The sequence below is a fragment of the Macaca nemestrina genome, chromosome 3, assembly GCF_043159975.1.
Source record: "Macaca nemestrina isolate mMacNem1 chromosome 3, mMacNem.hap1, whole genome shotgun sequence".
Taxonomy (NCBI): Eukaryota; Metazoa; Chordata; class Mammalia; order Primates; family Cercopithecidae; genus Macaca; species Macaca nemestrina.
The window spans coordinates 145,180,901-145,199,896 of record NC_092127.1 but is presented as its reverse complement, the minus strand read 5'-3'; the positions used below and the strand labels follow the sequence as shown (position 1 = coordinate 145,199,896).

Here is an 18,996-nt window from a genome sequence, read left to right as displayed (position 1 = left end):
TTCCCTGGCTCAAATACACTTACTTTGATGATCTTGCCACCTAGCATCTTTCTCTATTAAAGTTAGCCTTCCCATGCAGTCTTCCCACAGATGTTTACTGTCAGATGTCTGTGATAATAATATTAGGAGAATGTAATATATTAGGTTTTTTTGGTTTTTTGAATTTACTGTTTTTTTTCTTCTTCTTCTTTTTGTAGAGACAGAGTCTCACTACATTGCCCAGGCGGGTCTTGAACTCCTGGGCTTAAGTGATCCTCCCATCTCAACCTCTCAAAGTGCTGGGAGTAAATAACTGTCACAAGATCTGATGGTTTTATTTTATTTTATTTATTTTTTGAGATGGGAGTCTCGCTCTGTTACCCAGGCTGGAGTGCAGTAGCGCAATCTCGCCTCACTGCAACCTCCGCCTCCTGGGTTCACGCCATTCTCCTGCCTCAGCCTCCGGAGTAGCTGGGACTACAGGTGCCCGCCACCACATCCAGCTAATTGTTTGTATTTTTAGTAGAGACAGGGTTTCACCATGTTAGCCAGGATGGTCTTGATCTCCTGACCTCATGATCCACCCGCCTCGGCCTCCCAAAGTGCTGGGATTACAGGCGTGAGCCACCGCGCTCAGCAATCTGATGGTTTTATAAAGGAGAGCTCCCCTGAACATGCCCTCTTGCCTGCCACCATGTAAAACGTCCCTTTGCTCTTTGTCTTCCACCGTGATCATGAGGCCTCCCCAGCCATGTGGAACTGTGAGTTCATTATACCTCTTTCCTTTATCAACTACCCAGTCTCAGGTATGTATTTATTAGCAGCATGAGAACAGACTAATACACCAAGCTTTGTTTAAATACTTCTAACAATGAAAATTGCTACTTCTTGGAGTGGTCCATGCTATCTGCCAGATAGTTTCAGCAGTTGTGGTATTAGAATTGCTCCTCAAATAGGCTTCCTGAAGACCATAGTAGGAGCTATCAAGAAGTTTCTGTGTTCTGGCTGCCACATGGTCTCAGGAATTAAAATCCTACTGTCCTCATCTTCATGGGGATTAACAGGGCTGGACCCACACAAGGGATGTAAGTTGAAAACTGAAACCTTAGGAATGAACATCAGATTTCACATGTGCATTTAAAATGAATCAATCAATGTTGTGCTGATAAGACAAAAGATAATCCCATTAAGGAGATTAAATTATAATTAACAAAAGATATGCTGTTATCTAATTAAGTGCAATGAATCACACTGAACAAGGGATGGTTATCAGTACAGAAGGGCTAGTAATTGGAGTAAGGTTTTAAGCAGCAGCACAAAAGAGACAGAATATCTCCATTATCTCCAATGAGTTCCAGAGAGGGAAACTGACTGGCCCAGAGTCCTAGTCCTTAACAGTGGAGGGGAAAGGAAGGCATTCACATTCATCTCCTTGAATCTGCCTAACATCCTTGCAAGGTAAGCCCTTTTTCATAGATGAAGAAACTGAGGTTCAAAGACGTTTCACTGCGGGTGCAGAGTAAAGCCAGGACTCAAACCCAGGCCTATCAAACCCCAACACCTGAAGCCATCCAGCTCTCATGGGTGAATGACTTCAAGGAACACTACTCACTAGGATCATCTAACTCCCTGGATCTTGACAGCATATTCTTTATGGAAATTTCTAATATAGCTTTGATTCCCCAAAGAGGTTTCATACTAAGAAAATGAGAGATTACGGTTCACCCAGCAGTTCTGTAACATTTCCTATAAAGTATCAGCAATAATAATTCAAGAAGTTATAGTAATGGGAGTAATTGCCAACATTTACTGAGCACTTAGTATGACAAGCACTTCTCTTTTCTACCTATAATCACTCCTTTGTGATCTTATCTAATTCCATGACTTTAAATACCATTTATACTAATGATCCCCAAATTCTTACCTTTGGCTTGGACCTTTTCCAAATGCCTACCCAATATCCCCACTTGGATGTCTATTAAGTATCTCAAACTAAACATGTCTGAAACCACACTCTTGATTCCATCCCTTAATCCTCCTTCTCCCCCTACATATCCACATCACAGTAAATGACAGAGCCATCCTTCTAGATGCTCAGGCCAAAAACCTTAGAGTCATCTTTGACTCCTCTTTCTCTCAAACTCCACATCCAACCAATCCATCAGCAAATTCCATCAGTTCTACCTTCAAAATGTATTCAGATCCAATCACTTACCACTGCCACCACGAAGCATTCAAAATTTACTCAACTTACTTATAATGCATGGCCTGAATAATGTCATTTTAATCTTCATAATAACCCTATGAAATAGGAGCTCCTACTTCCTCCATTTTTCAAAGGCACATAAAGTTTAAGTACAAATTAACAAACTGGGATTACAGTTTATCAATCAGGTCTTTCTTTTTGAGTTTGTAGAGTCAGATCCCTGGAATCTACCCCCTATCAGATCAGGGGATGAACATCTTTACCCCCATCAAAGGGATTTATCAATCAGGTCTTTCTTTTTGAGTTTGTAGAGTCAGATCCCTGGAATCTACCCCCTATCAGATCAGGGGATGAACATCTTTACCCCCATCAAAGGGATCTAATTAGCTTCCTGAACTTACAACGACTTGGACCCATACGAGACCAGCCCAGGGAGTTATCGAGTCTCTTGGAGTCCAAGTATACACAAGCTTAACTGTCAAACACTGTTCTGATAGTGAGCTCCAAAGTCCCACCCAAGGTCTCAATGCTGAAATTACCATTAGTTTCCAAACCGCACGCCTTAGTTTCTCTTTACTCAGTAAAGGGGTATCAGGTCCACACTTTTTAGACTTAAGAAAATGAACTTGTTAGAAGGTCACATTATGAATCACTGGAAAGAAAATCAAGCTAAGAAATGAACCCCTCATGCACATACGTAGAAGGCAAACAACCCCCTTCTGTCCTAAACATGTTCTGTCTTCGAAAAGAAACCCATTTTCCTGAAATGGTGTCACCTAGGAAAGGTCCAGAGAGGAGCCAGGAAGGCCTCTGAGGATAAAGCTACCAAGTTTCCACACAACTCTTTAGTGAGCTGATGGGAAAATGGTGCAATAGGATTAGGGCGGGTTGGTTTCCATTCCTCTTCTGACCTGCACCTCCACCAAAACCAATTTTGAAAATAAAATGAGTTGATAAATGTGAAATTCAAAGTTTCATATAGAAATAACCTTTTATTGTAAAAAAGAATACTTTTTTTTCTTTAGTGGAGTGGTAACACAGGGTAAGCTGTAAGGATAGAAAATGTTAAGACCCATCAGACAAAGAAGCAAGCACTTTTCAGGGCTAAACACAGGGTATCATTTTAAGTCTGTATGAGCAAGATAAAATCCAGCCTATGTATTTAAAATATAGGGGTTATAGCTTAAAATTGGTGCCCCGTTTAAAAATTGTTATTTATTTTTTTGATCATGCCACTGCATTCCAGCTCTGTCACCTAGGCTGGAATGCAGTAGCACAATCATGGCTCACCACAGTCTACCTCCTGGGCTCAAGTGATCCTCCCACCTCAGCCTCCTGAGTAGCTGGGATTATAGGTGCACACCACCATGTCCAGCCAATTTTTTATTCTCTGTAGAGATGGGGTCTCCCTATGTTGCCCAGGCTGGTCTTGAACTGCTGGACTCAAGTAATCTCCTTTCCTCGGCCTTTCAAAGTGCTGGGATTACAGATGTGAGCCACCATGTCCAACCCCTTTTACTCAATCAGTCTGACTATATATCTTTCAAAGATCTCTATGACTTTATTATGTACCTAAGGAAAAAAAAAGAAGGAATATTCACCAAACTCTTAATGGTCACCTCTGGGTGGTAGGAGCATATCAGGGCTTTCACTCTCTATATCATACTCTTCTTTATCTGCAATTTTATAATCAAGGTGAACTAATTTTCTAGGAAGAATATTTGGGGAGGGTAGGAAAACCTTTCCTCTAGTCTTACATTAACAGATGCAAGTTTCTATAGAATAACATATTTCACTTTTTATCTTAATTTTGTTAATAAAATTTTCTCTTTTATGACATTTAATTTCCATTTTCAGCTGGTTTCATCCTCTAAAACTTGTAGGTTTTGGAAATGTTGAGTCAATGAATTCCAATGCCACTCTAGAAACACTTTCAGTTAAATCATCCAAATACAATAAAGTACCACCTTGAGGAAATCTGAAATAGCAAGGATTGTAGAGTGTGGAAGAAACTGAATCCCAGTCCCTCCCACACCCATTCCAGAATGCATATCACCATCACCCAGCATGTACGGCATGCCTGATATGTAAGCACTGTGTGAGGCTCTGGTCCTTGCCCTTGAGGAGCGTTCCATATAGCCTGGAAAAGAGGACACACATGCAACATCACAAGTCAGCTACTGGCTCCAGTAGCAAACACTATACATGGTACTGGCAATGAGTACAGAGGACGTGCTTAAATAGGTCCTTTACAAGCAGAGGTAGCTCTTACTTCCATATTCCCACAGCTTAGCACAATAAGTAATTTTTTTTTAAGTTAATGAGTGCATGAGCCCCACACTTGGGGAGGAAAAGGTATGACATTCCAAGTTGGAAGAATGGTGGCAGCAAGAAAGCGCATGATTGGAATGTGCATGTTCAGCTATGTAAAGTGTAAAGGAAGAGAGGGATAGAAAGTTGGAAAACCCAATTTGTTGAGCTCTCATCTCACAGCCAATGGGAGACTACAGAGGACTGTGATTGTGCAAAGGTAACCTATTTATGTAACTGTCTTCCTTTCTAGGTTCCCTGAGGGTGACGGTTGGGTCTTAAGGACTCTGGATCCCTACCATATCCTGGAACATGACAGATATTCAATTAAATGTGAGGGAAAGGAAAGAAGGATTGATTAGGCTGGAAAGATTATGCTAATGCTACAATACTGAAGGTTCTAGAAAAATAAGGAACCAGAAATCAAAGCCAGAGGTGCTTTCTATTTTTATAATTTTTTTTTTTTAAGACATGGTCTTGCTATGTTGCCCAGGCTGGTCTCAAACTCCTAGCCTCAAGTGATCCTCCAACCTTTGCCTCCCAAAGTGTTTGGATTACAGGGGTGAGCCACCGTGCCCAGCCTGAATTATTTACTTAATGCAGATTCTTTCAGTTCCAACGATGATGATGATGATTATAATCATTACAATATATTCTGTGTGAGAGTAGGATGAACATGACAGTCCCAGCTTTAGGGAACTAACAGGTGGCTGGGTGAGCAGATTGTCTAAGGCTCGTGTGGTAGGCAGCCCAGGTCTCCTGAATCCTAGGTGAGGCCCCTCCCAGCTAGGTGGGACAGTTTCCTTCCAGAGGAGGCTAGAGGTGCTTTCTATCCACCATTTTTTTTTTTTTTTTTTTTTGAGACAGGGTCTTGCTTTGTCATCCAGGCTGGACTGCAGTGGCACAATGATGGCTTACTGCAGCCTTGACCTCCCAGACTCAAATGATCCTTCTACCTCAGCCTCCGGAGTAGCTGTGATCACAGACACATGCCACTACACCTGGCTAACTTTTTTTATTTTTAGTAGAGACAAGGTCATGCTACGTTGCCCAGGCTGGTCTTCAACTCCTAGACTCAAGCAATCCTCTCACCTCGGCCTTCCAAAGTCCTAGGATTACAGGTGTGAACTACCAAGGCTAAGGCTCTATCCACCTCTTGATATACGCAAGACAGTGATTCTCCAAGGACTCCTCACCTTGTTTCAAGCTGAGTCAACAAAAATCCTCTCACATACTACCATGAATGTAGTTGGGAAACACTGCCCTAAGCAGTAGAAAAGGTTGGGGAGAAGGGGGCAGTGGTTTATCAACCCATCAATAACTACTTATCTGCCATTCCAGTGCTTCCACAAATTCTTAGAGATCAACAATATCCTGCATCTTATTTTTAATGTATCTCTGGGTAGGGCAATAAGGAGCAGACTAACTGGGAGTAAACATGGTGGAAGTAATTGGAAGCATGGTGGGTTTCAGGAAATGTAAGTTCCCTCTTTTCCTTACCAATCCTTCCTTCATAAGTACTTTCTATTTCCTCCAGTCTGATACTTCCTGCGTTATAATCAGTGTTTCTATAGGACTTCATAATTTTCAAAGGCTTTTGCATTTAACCTTCATCACCACCTTTATAAACAAAACATATCCTAGTAACCCATCCTTGCAGATGAAAAAGCCTAAATCTGTAGACTGAATGAAGATAGGGAAAGAGATCCTATTACAGTTACTGGTGTCAGTAATAAATAGTACAGGTAGAAGAATGCTTCCAATTTGCCATCCTTTGTAGGCTTTATTCTAGCTGTTTCATCGTGTGGGCAGAGTGCACATCATACACTTCTCAATGCTGGCAATAACACAAGTAATAATACTTATCAAATGGATGTTTAACCAAAGTTGGGAGATAACTATCAGACTTCAAGCTGCCTTCCTAGAAAGACCATAATTTAATATAGCAGTTTTCATAAGAAAGATGTCAACTGCAACACTCCCCCCAATTATTATCTTCTAAAATACATTATTAGAATATATTTAAGAGGACATAAATTATAAGCACAGTTAAATAATCAAGAATGAATTCACTATTTCTGAAAATGCTTTACCAGCCTGAACAACCCAGTGAGACCTCATCTCTGCAAAAAATTTTAAAAATTAGCTGAACATGGTGGCACATGCCTATAATCCCAGCACTCTGGGAGGCCGTGAAGGGAAGATTGTTTGAGTTCAGGAGATTGAGACTAGTCTGGGCAACACTGTGAAACCCCATCTCTATAAAAAAAAAAATAAGTTAGCTGGGCGTGGTGGTGCACACTTGTGGTCCCAGCTACTCAGGAGACTGAGGTAGGAGGATTGTTTAAGCCTGGGAGGCCGAGGCTGCGGTGAGTTGTGATCGTGCCACTGTATTCCAGCCTGGGGGACAGAGGCAGACCTGGTCTCAGAAAAACAAAAACAAAAAAGAACAAACACCAGAGGTATGTGTCCTGTGGTAAAGGGCAAGAATGGTAGTGGTGGACTTAGATGCAGCAGGAACATCTAAGGAAAACTGGGCTCTGCTGCAGCTCTACTCCCTACAAGTTGCAATGATCCTCAGGCAAGACACAAAGACGTGGTATAAACTGAAAATTTGTTACCATATACTTTTTTAAGACAGAGTCTCGCTCTTTCACCCAGGTTGGAGTGCAGTGGCACTATCTCAGCTCACTGCAACTGCTGCCTCCCAGGTTCAAGCAATTCTCCCACCTCAGCCTCCCCAGTAGCTGAGATTACAGGCGCGCGCTACCATGCCCAGCTAATTTTTGAATTATTTATTAATTTTTTTCTTTCTTTTTTTTTTTTTTTGAGACAGAGTCTTGCTCTGTTGCCTAGGCTGGAAGGGAGTGGCACAATCTCGGCTCACTGCAACCTCTGCCTCCCGAGTTCAAGTGATTCTCCTGCCTCAGCTTCCCAAGTAGCTGGGATTACAGGTGCTCACCACCATGCCTGGCTAATTTTTGTATTTTTAGTAGAGACGGGGATTTCCCCATGTTGACCAGCCTGGTCTTGAACTCCTGACCTCAGTGATCCACCCATCCCATCTCGGCCTCCCAAAGGGCTGGGATTATGAGCTACCACACCTGGCCTAATTTTTGTATTTTTAGTAGAGACTGGCTTTCACTATGTTGGCCAGGCTGGCCTTGAACTCCTGACCTCAAGAGATCCACCTGCTTTGTCCTCCCAAAGTGCTGGGATTACATGCCCGAGCCACCGCATCCAGCTTGTTACCATATACTTTTATAGTACAGTACTTCACGTTGATTAAAGGACTCTCATACTAACTGTGTCATTTAACATACACAGCAGCCAAGCAAAGGAGACAGGACAAACAGGAGGGTCCCGTTTCCAAGGCTGAGTGCAGTAATGGAAAAAATAAGAGTTTTTATGAATAAGACAATCTGAGTTCAAATCCCAGGCATCTTCTTCAACTTTTCAGAGCCTCAGTTCCATCCTAAGTAAAGTGTAGACACAGTGCGTACACAGTCTTTTAGAATGAGTCAAGGATCGAGTACTGCATGTATACAGTACTCAGTGTTTCCTTCCATCATTCCACAGGAGGAAGGGCTACAAGTTCACACACCTACTCTGACTTTAAAGCTCCAAGTAGATTATCTTTCAACTCCCATGCTCAACCTCTCCGTCTGTGCTCAGATTCAAGAATGTAACTCAGCATCTCTTTAAAAGGTATTTAAAAGATTAGTCACTGAGATACTCTACTAAGTTTTTTGTTCAGGTAGATTTGTGAAATGTCACTCTCTTGAAATCTCACAAAGTGTGTATGTGTGTATATATGTATGATACTGAAGGTTCTGAGAAGTCATGCAATAAAGAAATCTATTTGCATTCATTCTGACTAGCATTTCCCAAAAGTGCATTTAATGGAATCCTTTATTACATAATTACCATAATTACCAAACATCCACATAGACCTTTCTTTTAAACATACTTTTAGGAACAATGGTTTTGATAAATGCATGTCTAACAAATCATAATAATAGATTAGATTATAATAGATCAACAATATTAATAACTAACAATAGATAGTATTATAGGACAGGGCATAAGAAATTATCCTTTAAATGAGATCCCTGAATCATTCTTTTGCAGCCTGCATTGAATTTGCACATTGCCTAGCGTCAAACTCAGAAAAATTTATTCAGGCAACTAAGACATTTTTATTTTCGGATTTCAGAATAAGTCTGCCACAGACACAAAGATTCCAAGAAGTGGCTCATAATGTCATCTAGCAGAAGACACATTTGGGGGAAAGGGTGGGGGAGGGGTATTATGTTTTGATGCAAAATTGATTTTGTATGAGGTTTCTTATTCCCTAAATCTACCTTCAGATAATGGTAGTATCTAATGATCTAATGCCACATCACTACCTCTCCTGTTCTTATCTTTGGTCTCCTGATGACAGTAGAAAGCAAGAGAGAGTCAGAATGGAACGAGTGAGCTGTTAACTATAAATAACAAAAATGAGGACTCCTTTTTTCTCTGAAAACCAAGAAAGCAGTTACTCTGTCACAATCCAAAAAAAGGAAATTAATCAATCATCAGTATTTGTCCTGGAATTTTCCACAAAGGTCTCTGGTGTGATTAAAAACGTGGAGAAGGTCAGGCGCGGTGGCTCCCGCCTGTAATCCCAGCACTCTTGGGAGGCCGATGAGGCCGGATCACCTGAAGTCAGACCAGCCTGGCCAACATAGCAAAACTGTGTCTCTACTAAAAATACAAAAATTAGCCGGGCGTGGTGGTGCACATCTGTAATCTCAGCTACTCAGAAGGCTGAGGCACCAGAATCGCTTGAGGCAGGAGGCGGAGGTACAACACTGTACTTGCTTGAACCCGGGAGGCGGAGGTGCACCATTGTACTCCAGCCTGGGAGACAGAACAAGACTCTGTCTCAAACAAAACAAAACAAAAAAACAAAACAAAATGTGGGGAAGAGGCCGGGCGCCATGGTTCATGCCTGTAATCCCAGCACTTTGGGAGACTCAGGTGGGTGGATCGCTTGAGGTCAGGAGTTCGAGACCAGCCTGGTGAAACCATCTTTCTACTAAAAATACAAAAATTAGCTGGATGTGGTGGCACATGTCTGTAATCCCAGCTACTGGAGAGGCTGGGACAGAAGAATCGCTTGAAGCTGGGAGGCAGAGGTTGCAGGGAGCTGAGCTCATGCCACTGCACTCCAGTCTGGGTGACAGAGCGAGACTCCGCCTCAAAACAAAAATGAAAACCGTGGAGAAAATGCTAAACTCGATTTCTTCTGAACCTATGCTAAGATGTCAAGGTACTGTGATTATTCTAAAAGAATTTTAAGTGGTTGTTATGTTTGGTGTCCTAAAAGCATACATGGATTTTATATTATAACCTACATCAAGAAACTCATTCAGGCCAGGCGCCTTAGCTCATGCCTGTAATCCTGGCACTTTGGGAGGCCAAGAATTCCAGACTAGCCTGGGCAACATGGCAAAACCCCGTCTCTACAAAAAATACAAAATTAGCCAGGCATGGTGGCTCTCCCTTCCGTCCCAACTACTCCAGCGGCTGGGGCAGGAGGATGCCCTAAGCCCAGCGAGGTCGAGGCTGCAGTTAGCTGTGACTGCACCACTGCACTCCACTCCACTCCAGCCTGGGCAACAGAGTGAGATTGTCTCAAAGAAAAAAAAAAAAAAGCCTCATTCACAGGTAATTTTTTTAAAATGGAAACTAAAATAGAATTTAAAACCCAAGCTGCTCGGTTTCTTGGAAAATGGATTTTTCCTACTTTGTAATATACTTTGTATATCTCGACTATGATTGTGTATGCAAGCACCTCTAAGAAGAAGTACTTGTATCTACAATGAATTCTTTTTTTTTTTTTTTCTTTTTTTTGACACGTAGTCTCGCTCTGTCGCCCAGGCTGGAGTGCAGTGGCTCTAACTCGGCTCACTGCAAGCTCCGCCTCCCGGGTTCACCCATTCTCTTGCCTCAGCCTCCCGAGTAGCTGGGACTACAGGCGTCCACCACCACGCCCGGCTAATTTTTTGTATTTTTAGTAGAGACTGAGTTTCACCGTGTTAGCCAGGATGGTCTCGATCTCCTGACCTCGTGATCCGCTCGCCTCAGTCTTCCAAAGTGCTGGGATTACAGGTGTGAGCCACCGCACCCGGCCTGCAATGAATTCTTAAACCTCAGGGAGCCAAATAAAAAGACAAGGCCTGAGGAATTCTTTCAAAAATTAAAGTAACATTTCATATTTACTTATTCTAACAGACAAAGAATAAAGAAGGAATCCGCTAAGTTGTAAGCTGAGGTGCAGACAAGTGCTGGTTCACAATGACATCCTAGAAGGAACGCTCTGGATAAGAGCTTCAAGCTTCTACGGTTTTCTGAGGAAAGTGAACGGAATCTAAACGTGTCCTATCGCTCAAAAAAATCAGCGCTGTGGACCACAGAGCCTAACAGAGTAAAATAATACAGCGTGCAGTTTGGCCACTAACAGCAAGAGTGGGAAGGGGCAAAGAGGAACCTTGATTGCCCGACACCAGGGCCACCTGAAGACTCCTCTTGACACTTCAGTCTTTCCATTTTGAGATTAGAAGCTTCAAGGACCATTAAATCGCTGCCGCTGCCACACCAGGCCCGACGGAGCAGAAAGGCTGCGCTCACCGGCGGAAGCGACCGGGTGCACACCTGCCGGGTCGGGAGGCCCGCACGGTCACACCCCGCCCCGGCTTACCTGCCCTTCGGCGATTTTTAGCTTCAACTTCCATCCCTTCCCACCCATCTGGATCCAACCAAGGCCAAGGGCGGGGGAGGGAGAAGCTAGTGCCGCGAGGAAAAGCATCCCCGCCACCCGCCGCAGGCTTTCTCTCCTCCCTCCCCATTCCACAGAAGAGGCAAAGCCACACCGCCTCTCCTAACCCTCGTCTCTAATGCAAGGCCTGCAATACTTAGAAAAAAATAATAACTGTTTTTAAGGAGAAGTAACATCCCCGCTCCCTTCCGCCCCTCACCTTCACGAAAGCAATCGGGGTTGTGGTACCTTCGATATCTAACAGGATCACGGTGACTTCGGCGGGGACCGAAAGCACGACCATTTCCCTACCGGATGCTACGGGACTCGGCCTGCAGTCGGGGAGGGTGGAGGGCGGCGCCGGCTGCGGCTGCTGCCCCCGGTACCGTCCTGGGCTTCCGACGGCCCCGCGCGATCTTGGAGCCAGCGACCAAGTGCAGCCCGCCGCGCGTAGGGAAGAGAACACCTCTGCGCACCTGGCACTGGAAAAGGCGGCCGCCCAGGAGCCCCTGAACTCGTGAGCAGGACGGGGCAGGAGCCCGAGACCACGTGGGCAGGAAAAGGGGCGGGCCGTGCTGGGTTCGGCGGGGCGGGGTGCGAAAGCCCAGCGCCAATTGGTCGCCGTCGGGCCTCGAACGCGATCCGTCAAAATGGGCCTCGCGTGGGCGGGAACAAAGAAGCGAACGCGGGAGCAGGATGCGCGAGAGCGCGCCCTCCGCAGACAGGTTGAGCGAGCGGGAGAGGCCCGGGGCACGTGCAGAAGGGAGCCCCGCGAGTGGCGCGCCGGGGATGTGAGTGCCCCTTGCCCTCTACTGCATCCAGCCCCCTCCCCGCCCACCGCCTCCGTCTTTGCATAGATACAGTCATCTGGCCAGCCTCCGCCCCTCCTCCCGGCCTCAGCCTGCCAGAGAGGCCGCGCGGGGCTCGGGCTTCGGCCGATCAGCCAGGAGGCCTCGCTGCGCCCCCTCGGCCCGCGCGCCCGTGGCCACAGCGGAAGAGACGCCCGCGCTGCGCTGTCCGGAGGGGCCGTCGCGCGCCCGCTTCCTGTTCGGCTGGTTCCTGCCAGCTCGAGGACAAAACACGCGTGCGCGCGGCGGGCGAGCGCGCTCGCCGCCTCAGTCGCCAGCGCCGGGCGCAGTCCGCCTTTTTCCGGAGTAGCCCGGCCGCGGTGCTAGTCGGTAGCAGCGGCCGCCGCAGCGGCTCCGCACTGGCGAACCGAGGGCAGAAAAAGGCGGGGTTCACGGCTCTTTGGTAGGAGTGGGCTGGACTGGACGCCAGAGACAAAGGCTCCCAAGGCAAGAGGGACTGTGGCCTTGCGTCGGCTCTGTTCGGGACTGCTGACCCCAGGACTTTACGCCCCTTCGTTTTTCTCTTCTGATTCTTCTCTTCTCCCAAGCCCGCGTCCCCTCACGCGTGGCCTCTCTCCTTGCCGGGAGGGCCGCGATGGAGGTCCCGCCCCGGCTTTCCCATGTGCCGCCGCCATTGTTCCCCTCCGCTCCCGCTACTTTAGCCTCCCGCAGCCTCTCCCATTGGCGGCCGCGGGCGCCGCGGCAGCTAGCCCCGCTCCTCCCTTCACTCGCTCCCAGCTCCGCCCGGCAGGGGGCGCGCCGGGCCCAGCGCCACGTCACCGCCCAGCAGCCCTCCCGATTGGCGGGCGGGGCGACTATAAAGGGAGGGCGCAGGCGGCGCCCGGATCTCTTCCGCCGCCATTTTAAATCCAGCTCCATACAACGCTCCGCCGCCGCTGCTGCCGCGACCCGGACTGCGCGCCAGCACCCCCCTGCCAACAGCTCCGCCACTATGGAGGATATGAACGAGTACAGCAACATAGAAGAATTCGCAGAGGGATCCAAGATAAACGCGAGCAAGAATCAGCAGGATGACGGGTACCGCACGCTTCTTCCCCCGCTCCCCCTCCCCCAGCGCGCCGCACGCGCCCTTCGTCCCTCGTGAGCCGCGCGCTGCCCCCATTCTTTCTCAGAGTCGATTCCCCGCGTGCCCTCTGGGCCCCACTAGCTTGGAGGGAAGAGGAAAGTAAGAGATCGAGGGGGTGACTGGAGAGACCCGGGAAGAGTGGGGGAAGGGCGGAGGGGTTGGAGGAGGAGGGCGGTGGCGTCTCTGTCCCGAGCGCGCAGGCGCCGCGTGGGACCCGGGGGGGAGGGGCCGGCCTCCCAGCGCCGCTCGCTGCAGCTGCCGACGCCTCTTCATTGTGTCTCTGTTACCACTCGGCGCGGTTTTCCTGGGAAGAGTTTTAGAGGACTCTGAGTTCGGGCACAAGCAGGCGACTGGTACCCAGATTCACAAAACGTATTATGATTGATGAGTTCTCTGGGTGGAACGTTGGCTTGACAGCTGAGGACGAGGATGGACCTAAGATAAGATGTGAGGGATTCATCTAGGAAGTTGGGCCTTGTAGCTGAAGCAATCTGGGCGGAACCTTTACTATATCTTATTGGTCTCCTTTGAGTTTTGCTTTATGTAGTGCGGAGAGCGAGCTGTCCGCTGGTTTGAGTAACTTTGTTGGGATATTGGGATTTTTGTGTGACATAGATTAAATGTAAACATGGATTAAATTGCTTACACTTAGGGGATAAATGTTCCTGTTTTTATTCTACGATTTAATTCTAGAACTGAAGGATCATTTGAGTTACTGTTAATTTTTTAAAAAACCTTTTATTTCTAGTAAAATGTTTATTGGAGGCTTGAGCTGGGATACAAGCAAAAAAGATCTGACAGAGTATTTGTCTCGATTTGGGGAAGTTGTAGACTGCACAATTAAAACAGATCCAGTCACTGGGAGATCAAGAGGATTTGGATTTGTGCTTTTCAAAGATGCTGCTAGTGTTGATAAGGTAGGAACTGTGTTTTGCATTGTGCTGCTTTTGTAGTGTTTTGCACATTTTTCTGGGGGTTATATGCTGCTGTCAGATTAAATAAATCTGTCTTGTAGGTTTTGGAACTGAAAGAACACAAACTGGATGGCAAATTGATAGATCCCAAAAGGGCCAAAGCTTTAAAAGGGAAAGAACCCCCCAAAAAGGTTTTTGTGGGTGGATTGAGCCCGGATACTTCTGAAGAACAAATTAAAGAATATTTTGGAGCCTTTGGAGAGGTGTGTGATTATGTTTACACATGTTAAGCTTGATGTGTTTATAAAATGTTTAATCCTGGTCCGATTTATACAGGGCAGATTCATGTTTCGTGTGAGGGTAGGATTAAATGACTGCTCAAGTCGCTTCCAGGGACTGTACCTTGATTTGATTGCTGCTCTGATGGAAACCCAACTATCTTAATTTAGCCAAAACATGGGCACTTAAATGTGGTCGGTGTTTGGACTTGTTAGTTAGTGGCATCTTTGGGGTACAAAATAATATTAAAGGATGTTTTACTTTTCTCTCAATGCTTCAAATATACAACACATCACTGAAGGCTGATGTTGATCATAAAGCAGTGATGTCTGTATAGAAGTCACCTGATAAGAATAACATGTTTCAGTTGAAGCCTGAAAAGTACCTGTGGCATTCTGACACTCTGGTAGCATTTTACAATTATGGGATGACCTTGAGTGTGCATCTCGATTTCAGATTGAAAATATTGAACTTCCCATGGATACAAAAACAAATGAGAGAAGAGGATTTTGTTTTATCACATACACCGATGAAGAGCCAGTAAAAAAATTGTTAGAAAGCAGATACCATCAAATTGGTTCTGGGAAGGTAAAGCCATTTAAGTACTTTAAATGAAAATTTTAAGGATTTCTTTTTTCTTTTTTTTTTTTTTTTATCTTTTAGTTTTTGAAATTTCTCAATGTGTTTGAGAAAAATAAAATGATTAAATTTTAGAACTTGAGTAAAAATTCTATTTTCGTGTTTTTTAATTTGTTTATAGTGTGAAATCAAAGTTGCACAACCCAAAGAGGTATATAGGCAGCAACAGCAACAACAAAAAGGTGGAAGAGGTGCTGCGGCTGGTGGCCGAGGTGGTACGAGGGGTCGTGGCCGAGGTGAGACTTAATTCTTGGAATATGACTGCATGGTTTAAGCTGTATACTGCTAAATATGAGTAGTCCTGTACGAAACTAAAACTTTAAACTTAAAACAATTCCAGCGGGAGGAAAATGTTCAGCTTAGTGGGGGTTGTGTGTGGTGGTTTTTGTTGTGAGCTCACTGGTTTCAAAAAACTGTTAAAAGTATGGCCACTTTGACAATTAGTGTCATCACTGACAGGAAAAGTGTACCATTACATGATACGCCATGGCGTGATAGGTTTTCTTGGGCAGGAGTCCTTGTTTTAAACAGAACAGTATACCTGTCTTCAGCTTTAATGGAAAATTGAATGATTTTCCATTAAATTTAGGAAGTTTGATACTGGCACAATTGGACTTTCTGCCCCCCTTTTTTAATAACAGCTGGAAGAATAGTTTTTCAAGCAGATAGCGCTATATATGTCCATTCTGCCCTTTAAGATTTGCAGAGTGAGAGACAAGAATGCATCATTTTATGTTAGAATTGGGGGTCAGAAGTTGTTTCCTAACAATCATTGTGCATTGTTTCAGGTCAGGGCCAAAACTGGAACCAAGGATTTAATAACTATTATGATCAAGGATATGGAAATTACAATAGTGCCTATGGTGGTGATCAAAACTATAGTGGCTATGGCGGATATGATTATACTGGGTATAACTATGGGAACTATGGATATGGACAGGGATATGCAGACTACAGTGGTAAGAATATTTAACTTAATTTTATAAACCAGTGGTATTAAAATTCATTGTTAACATACAATCCTGTTCTGAAATTGTGTGTACGGGCTTTCTGTTTGGAGTTAAGTGTTTGAGGCATGTTACAATCATAGGGTGATTATACTAACATAGTCTGGTGGTTATAAATGAACTAGGATGTATGATTTACGACTGGCTTATAATGGGTGTTAAAATATCTTAATATTTTAATACTTTTTATTTAGCATGCAAAGATTTGTAGATTTAATCATTTCTCAGTGTGTTTGTAAAGAAACAGTTTTGTAGAAAACTATCTTAATGAAATTTCTGTGTTTTCAAAATAGGTCAACAGAGCACTTATGGCAAGGCATCTCGAGGGGGTGGCAATCACCAAAACAATTACCAGCCATACTAAAGGAGAACATTGGAGAAAACAGGTGTGTATAAGAGTACAGGAAAACAGTAGAAATGTCTAATTTAATTTAAAGATCAATAGACAAACGTAAAAACAAAATACTATGTAGCTTGTTCTTACTAAATTGTTGATTTTTTTTAATTGCTTTATGAGCCTGTTTTGCCTAAAGTGTCTATAGATCTTTAACTTTTAAAGTCTTATCTCACTTTCTTTAGTATTGCAGAAAAACTTAAGAGTTTTTCTGTTTGCTTTTGTGTACCAGGTGGTCTAGAGGAATAATTAAACATTTTAGAACTATTAACAGGTAAAGTACTGAAATGGGTACAACTTAAGGAAAACAAGAATGTTGTCTTCTAACTCTGACATTATACCTTGTTTGTACCCGCCAGCGGGAACTTCATTGCAGGCCGTGTGTCACCCTGACCACGTCTATCTCTGGGGGTCGCACGTTGCGGGCAGAGCGCAAGGCATACACCAGAAAACGCTGTCCTGTGGTATGGTCTCTTCCAACTTCATGTACCAGCGTAAAGATTAAAGTGGAAAACTTCAGACTTTGGCTTCTTTTTTAATCTTTTTGGAGATTAAGTGTCTAAACTTAACTTAAATGGTTTTTTACAGGAGTTAAAATACATAAATGCCTTTTTACAGCTTAATCATTTTGGTCTTCTGTTTAGTGTTGTATTTCAATTGTGGAGCCTCATTTTAAGTGTTCATTCTTTTAAGATTTAATGCTTGCTTTTTCTTTTTATAGCTAATAGTGAAATCTACAAACCAAAACAAGAACTTTTAAATCTGGGATATAAATTAAAGATCATATGCACAATTCAATTTATGTTCTTGTAATAAGCTTATTAGAAATTGGTGTTTGTGATAGCATTTTACTTGGGTTACTAGAGATGCTTCTAGTAGACCTTAATCTAGCATAGTTGAACCTGTGAATATGGGAAGATTGTATTCCCAGATTCTTTCCTGAATAGATTTGAATTTATTATTATTTGGGAACTCCAGGGTGAGTTTATTGACTACCCAAACTGTATTTTGCCAATAAATATGCATATGATCTTTAATTATTGAAGAAAAGAATAAAGTGAGGACTTAAAACAGTTCATGAAAGTGGACCTTTAAAAGCTTGTCAGAGTTGCACAAATCTAATTGGTATTTTGTTTTTGTTTTTAGGAGGAGATGTTAAAGTAACCCATCTTGCAGGACGACATTGAAGATTGGTCTTCTGTTGATCTAAGATGATTATTTTGTAAAAGACTTTCTAAGTGTACAAGACACGATTGTGTCCAACTGTATATAGCTGCCAATTAGTTTTCTTTGTTTTTACTTTGTCCTTTGCTATCTGTGTTATGACTCAATGTGGATTTGTTTATACACATTTTATTTGTATCATTTCATGTTAAACTTCAAATAAATGCTTCCTTATGTGATTGCTTTTTTGCGTCAGGTACTACATAGCTCTGTAAAAATGTAATTTAAAATAAGCAATAATTAAGGCACAGTTGATTTTGTAGAGAGTATTGGTTCATACGGAGAAACTGTGGTCCTTTATAAATAGCCAGCCAGCATCACCCTCTTCCCCAATTTGTAGGTGTATTCTATGCTCTTAAGGCTTCATCTTCTCCCTTTTAAGTGAGGTTTCTACCACACCTTTGAACAATGTTCTTTCCTCTCTGGTTATCTGAAGACTGTCCTGAGAGGAAGACGTAAGTGTTGTGATTAGTAGAAGCTTTCTAGTAGACCATGTTTCTTCTGGATTGTAATAAAATTGTTAGCTCCTTTTACTTTGTGCCTGTCTCTGGAAAGCCATTTTTGAATCGCTAATTACTTTGGCTTTAATCAGTGGTCACCTGGTAAAAGCTTTGTAATCATAACACAATCACTTAATTCTTGATAAAAATTCAGATGCACACAGGAGCACTGTAAAACTGGTAGGATCTATGGTTTAAGAGCATTTAAAGTAGTTATAACTCAAGGATTTTGGTAGAAAGGTATGAGTGTGGTCAAAAGTTAGATTAAAATTTGAAATAGTGGCAAAAGATTTAGTTGTGTTGTTTTCTCGCAGTCACCACAAGATTGAACAAAATGTTTTCTGTTTGGGCATTCTGAGGAAATTGTATTACAGTTAGCTGTTAATGCTGTGTGAGTTTAGAAAAAGTCTTGATAGTAAATCTAGTTTTTAACAGTGCATGAACTGAGTAGTTAAACATTTCCATATTCAGACATAGGAATAGTGGAAAAGGTATCTTAGGTGTGTCAATCCAAATGTGACTTGAGTCATTACAGTGGACCCTCTGGGTGCACTGAAAAGCCGTTTTATATCCAGGTTTGAGAAGACCTGGAATAAATAAAAGCTTTGAATTTTGCATTCAGTGTAGTTGGATTTTGGGACCTTTGCCTCAGTGTTAGCTACTGGGATTGGCAGATGTGTTCACAGGCAGAGTAGTTGATCTCACACGGGTGATCTCACAAAACGTGTTTCTTATGCTGATGATCCCCTTCCTTTTTTTTTTTTTTTAATTTGGTGCTTACAACTTGGTTACAATGATTATACT

At 43.6% G+C, this 18,996-nt stretch overlaps 2 protein-coding genes across 10 annotated transcripts in view; one reads left to right on the top strand and one right to left on the bottom strand.

Annotated features, from left to right (window-relative positions):
- LOC105496848 (enolase-phosphatase 1) overlaps nt 1–12,356 on the bottom strand; it is a 35,891-nt gene extending 23,535 nt beyond the window's left edge. The window contains exon 1 of one of the 2 annotated variants that reach the window (XM_011767462.3): nt 11,521–12,356. In XM_011767462.3, the coding sequence (XP_011765764.1) occupies nt 11,521–11,604 (84 nt within the window). In that variant the 5' untranslated portion in view covers nt 11,605–12,356. The remainder of the gene's footprint in view (nt 1–11,520) is intronic. The other variant, XM_011767463.2, reaches the window with a different exon arrangement.
- Nucleotides 12,357–12,452: 96 nt separating this feature from the next.
- On the top strand, nt 12,453–17,871 carry LOC105496849 (heterogeneous nuclear ribonucleoprotein D like). Of its 8 annotated transcripts, XR_011621287.1 has the most exons (9): nt 12,459–13,186; nt 13,984–14,152; nt 14,251–14,412; nt 14,885–15,016; nt 15,189–15,303; nt 15,856–16,026; nt 16,368–16,460; nt 16,828–16,932; nt 17,615–17,871. XR_011621287.1 is itself a non-coding variant. In XM_011767465.3 (8 exons), the coding sequence occupies exons 1-7, from the start codon at nt 12,744–12,746 to the stop codon at nt 16,436–16,438; spliced, it is 1,263 nt and encodes a 420-aa protein (XP_011765767.1). In that variant the 5' UTR covers nt 12,459–12,743; the 3' UTR covers nt 16,439–16,460; nt 16,828–17,871. The 8 variants fall into 8 exon arrangements, 6 of the variants coding, with proteins under 6 accessions (XP_011765771.1, XP_070949675.1, XP_011765770.1 ...); XM_011767465.3 differs by having other exon boundaries at nt 16,828–17,871; XR_011621286.1 differs by having other exon boundaries at nt 12,460–13,186; nt 16,368–16,932.
- The last annotated feature ends 1,125 nt before the right edge of the window (nt 17,872–18,996 follow it).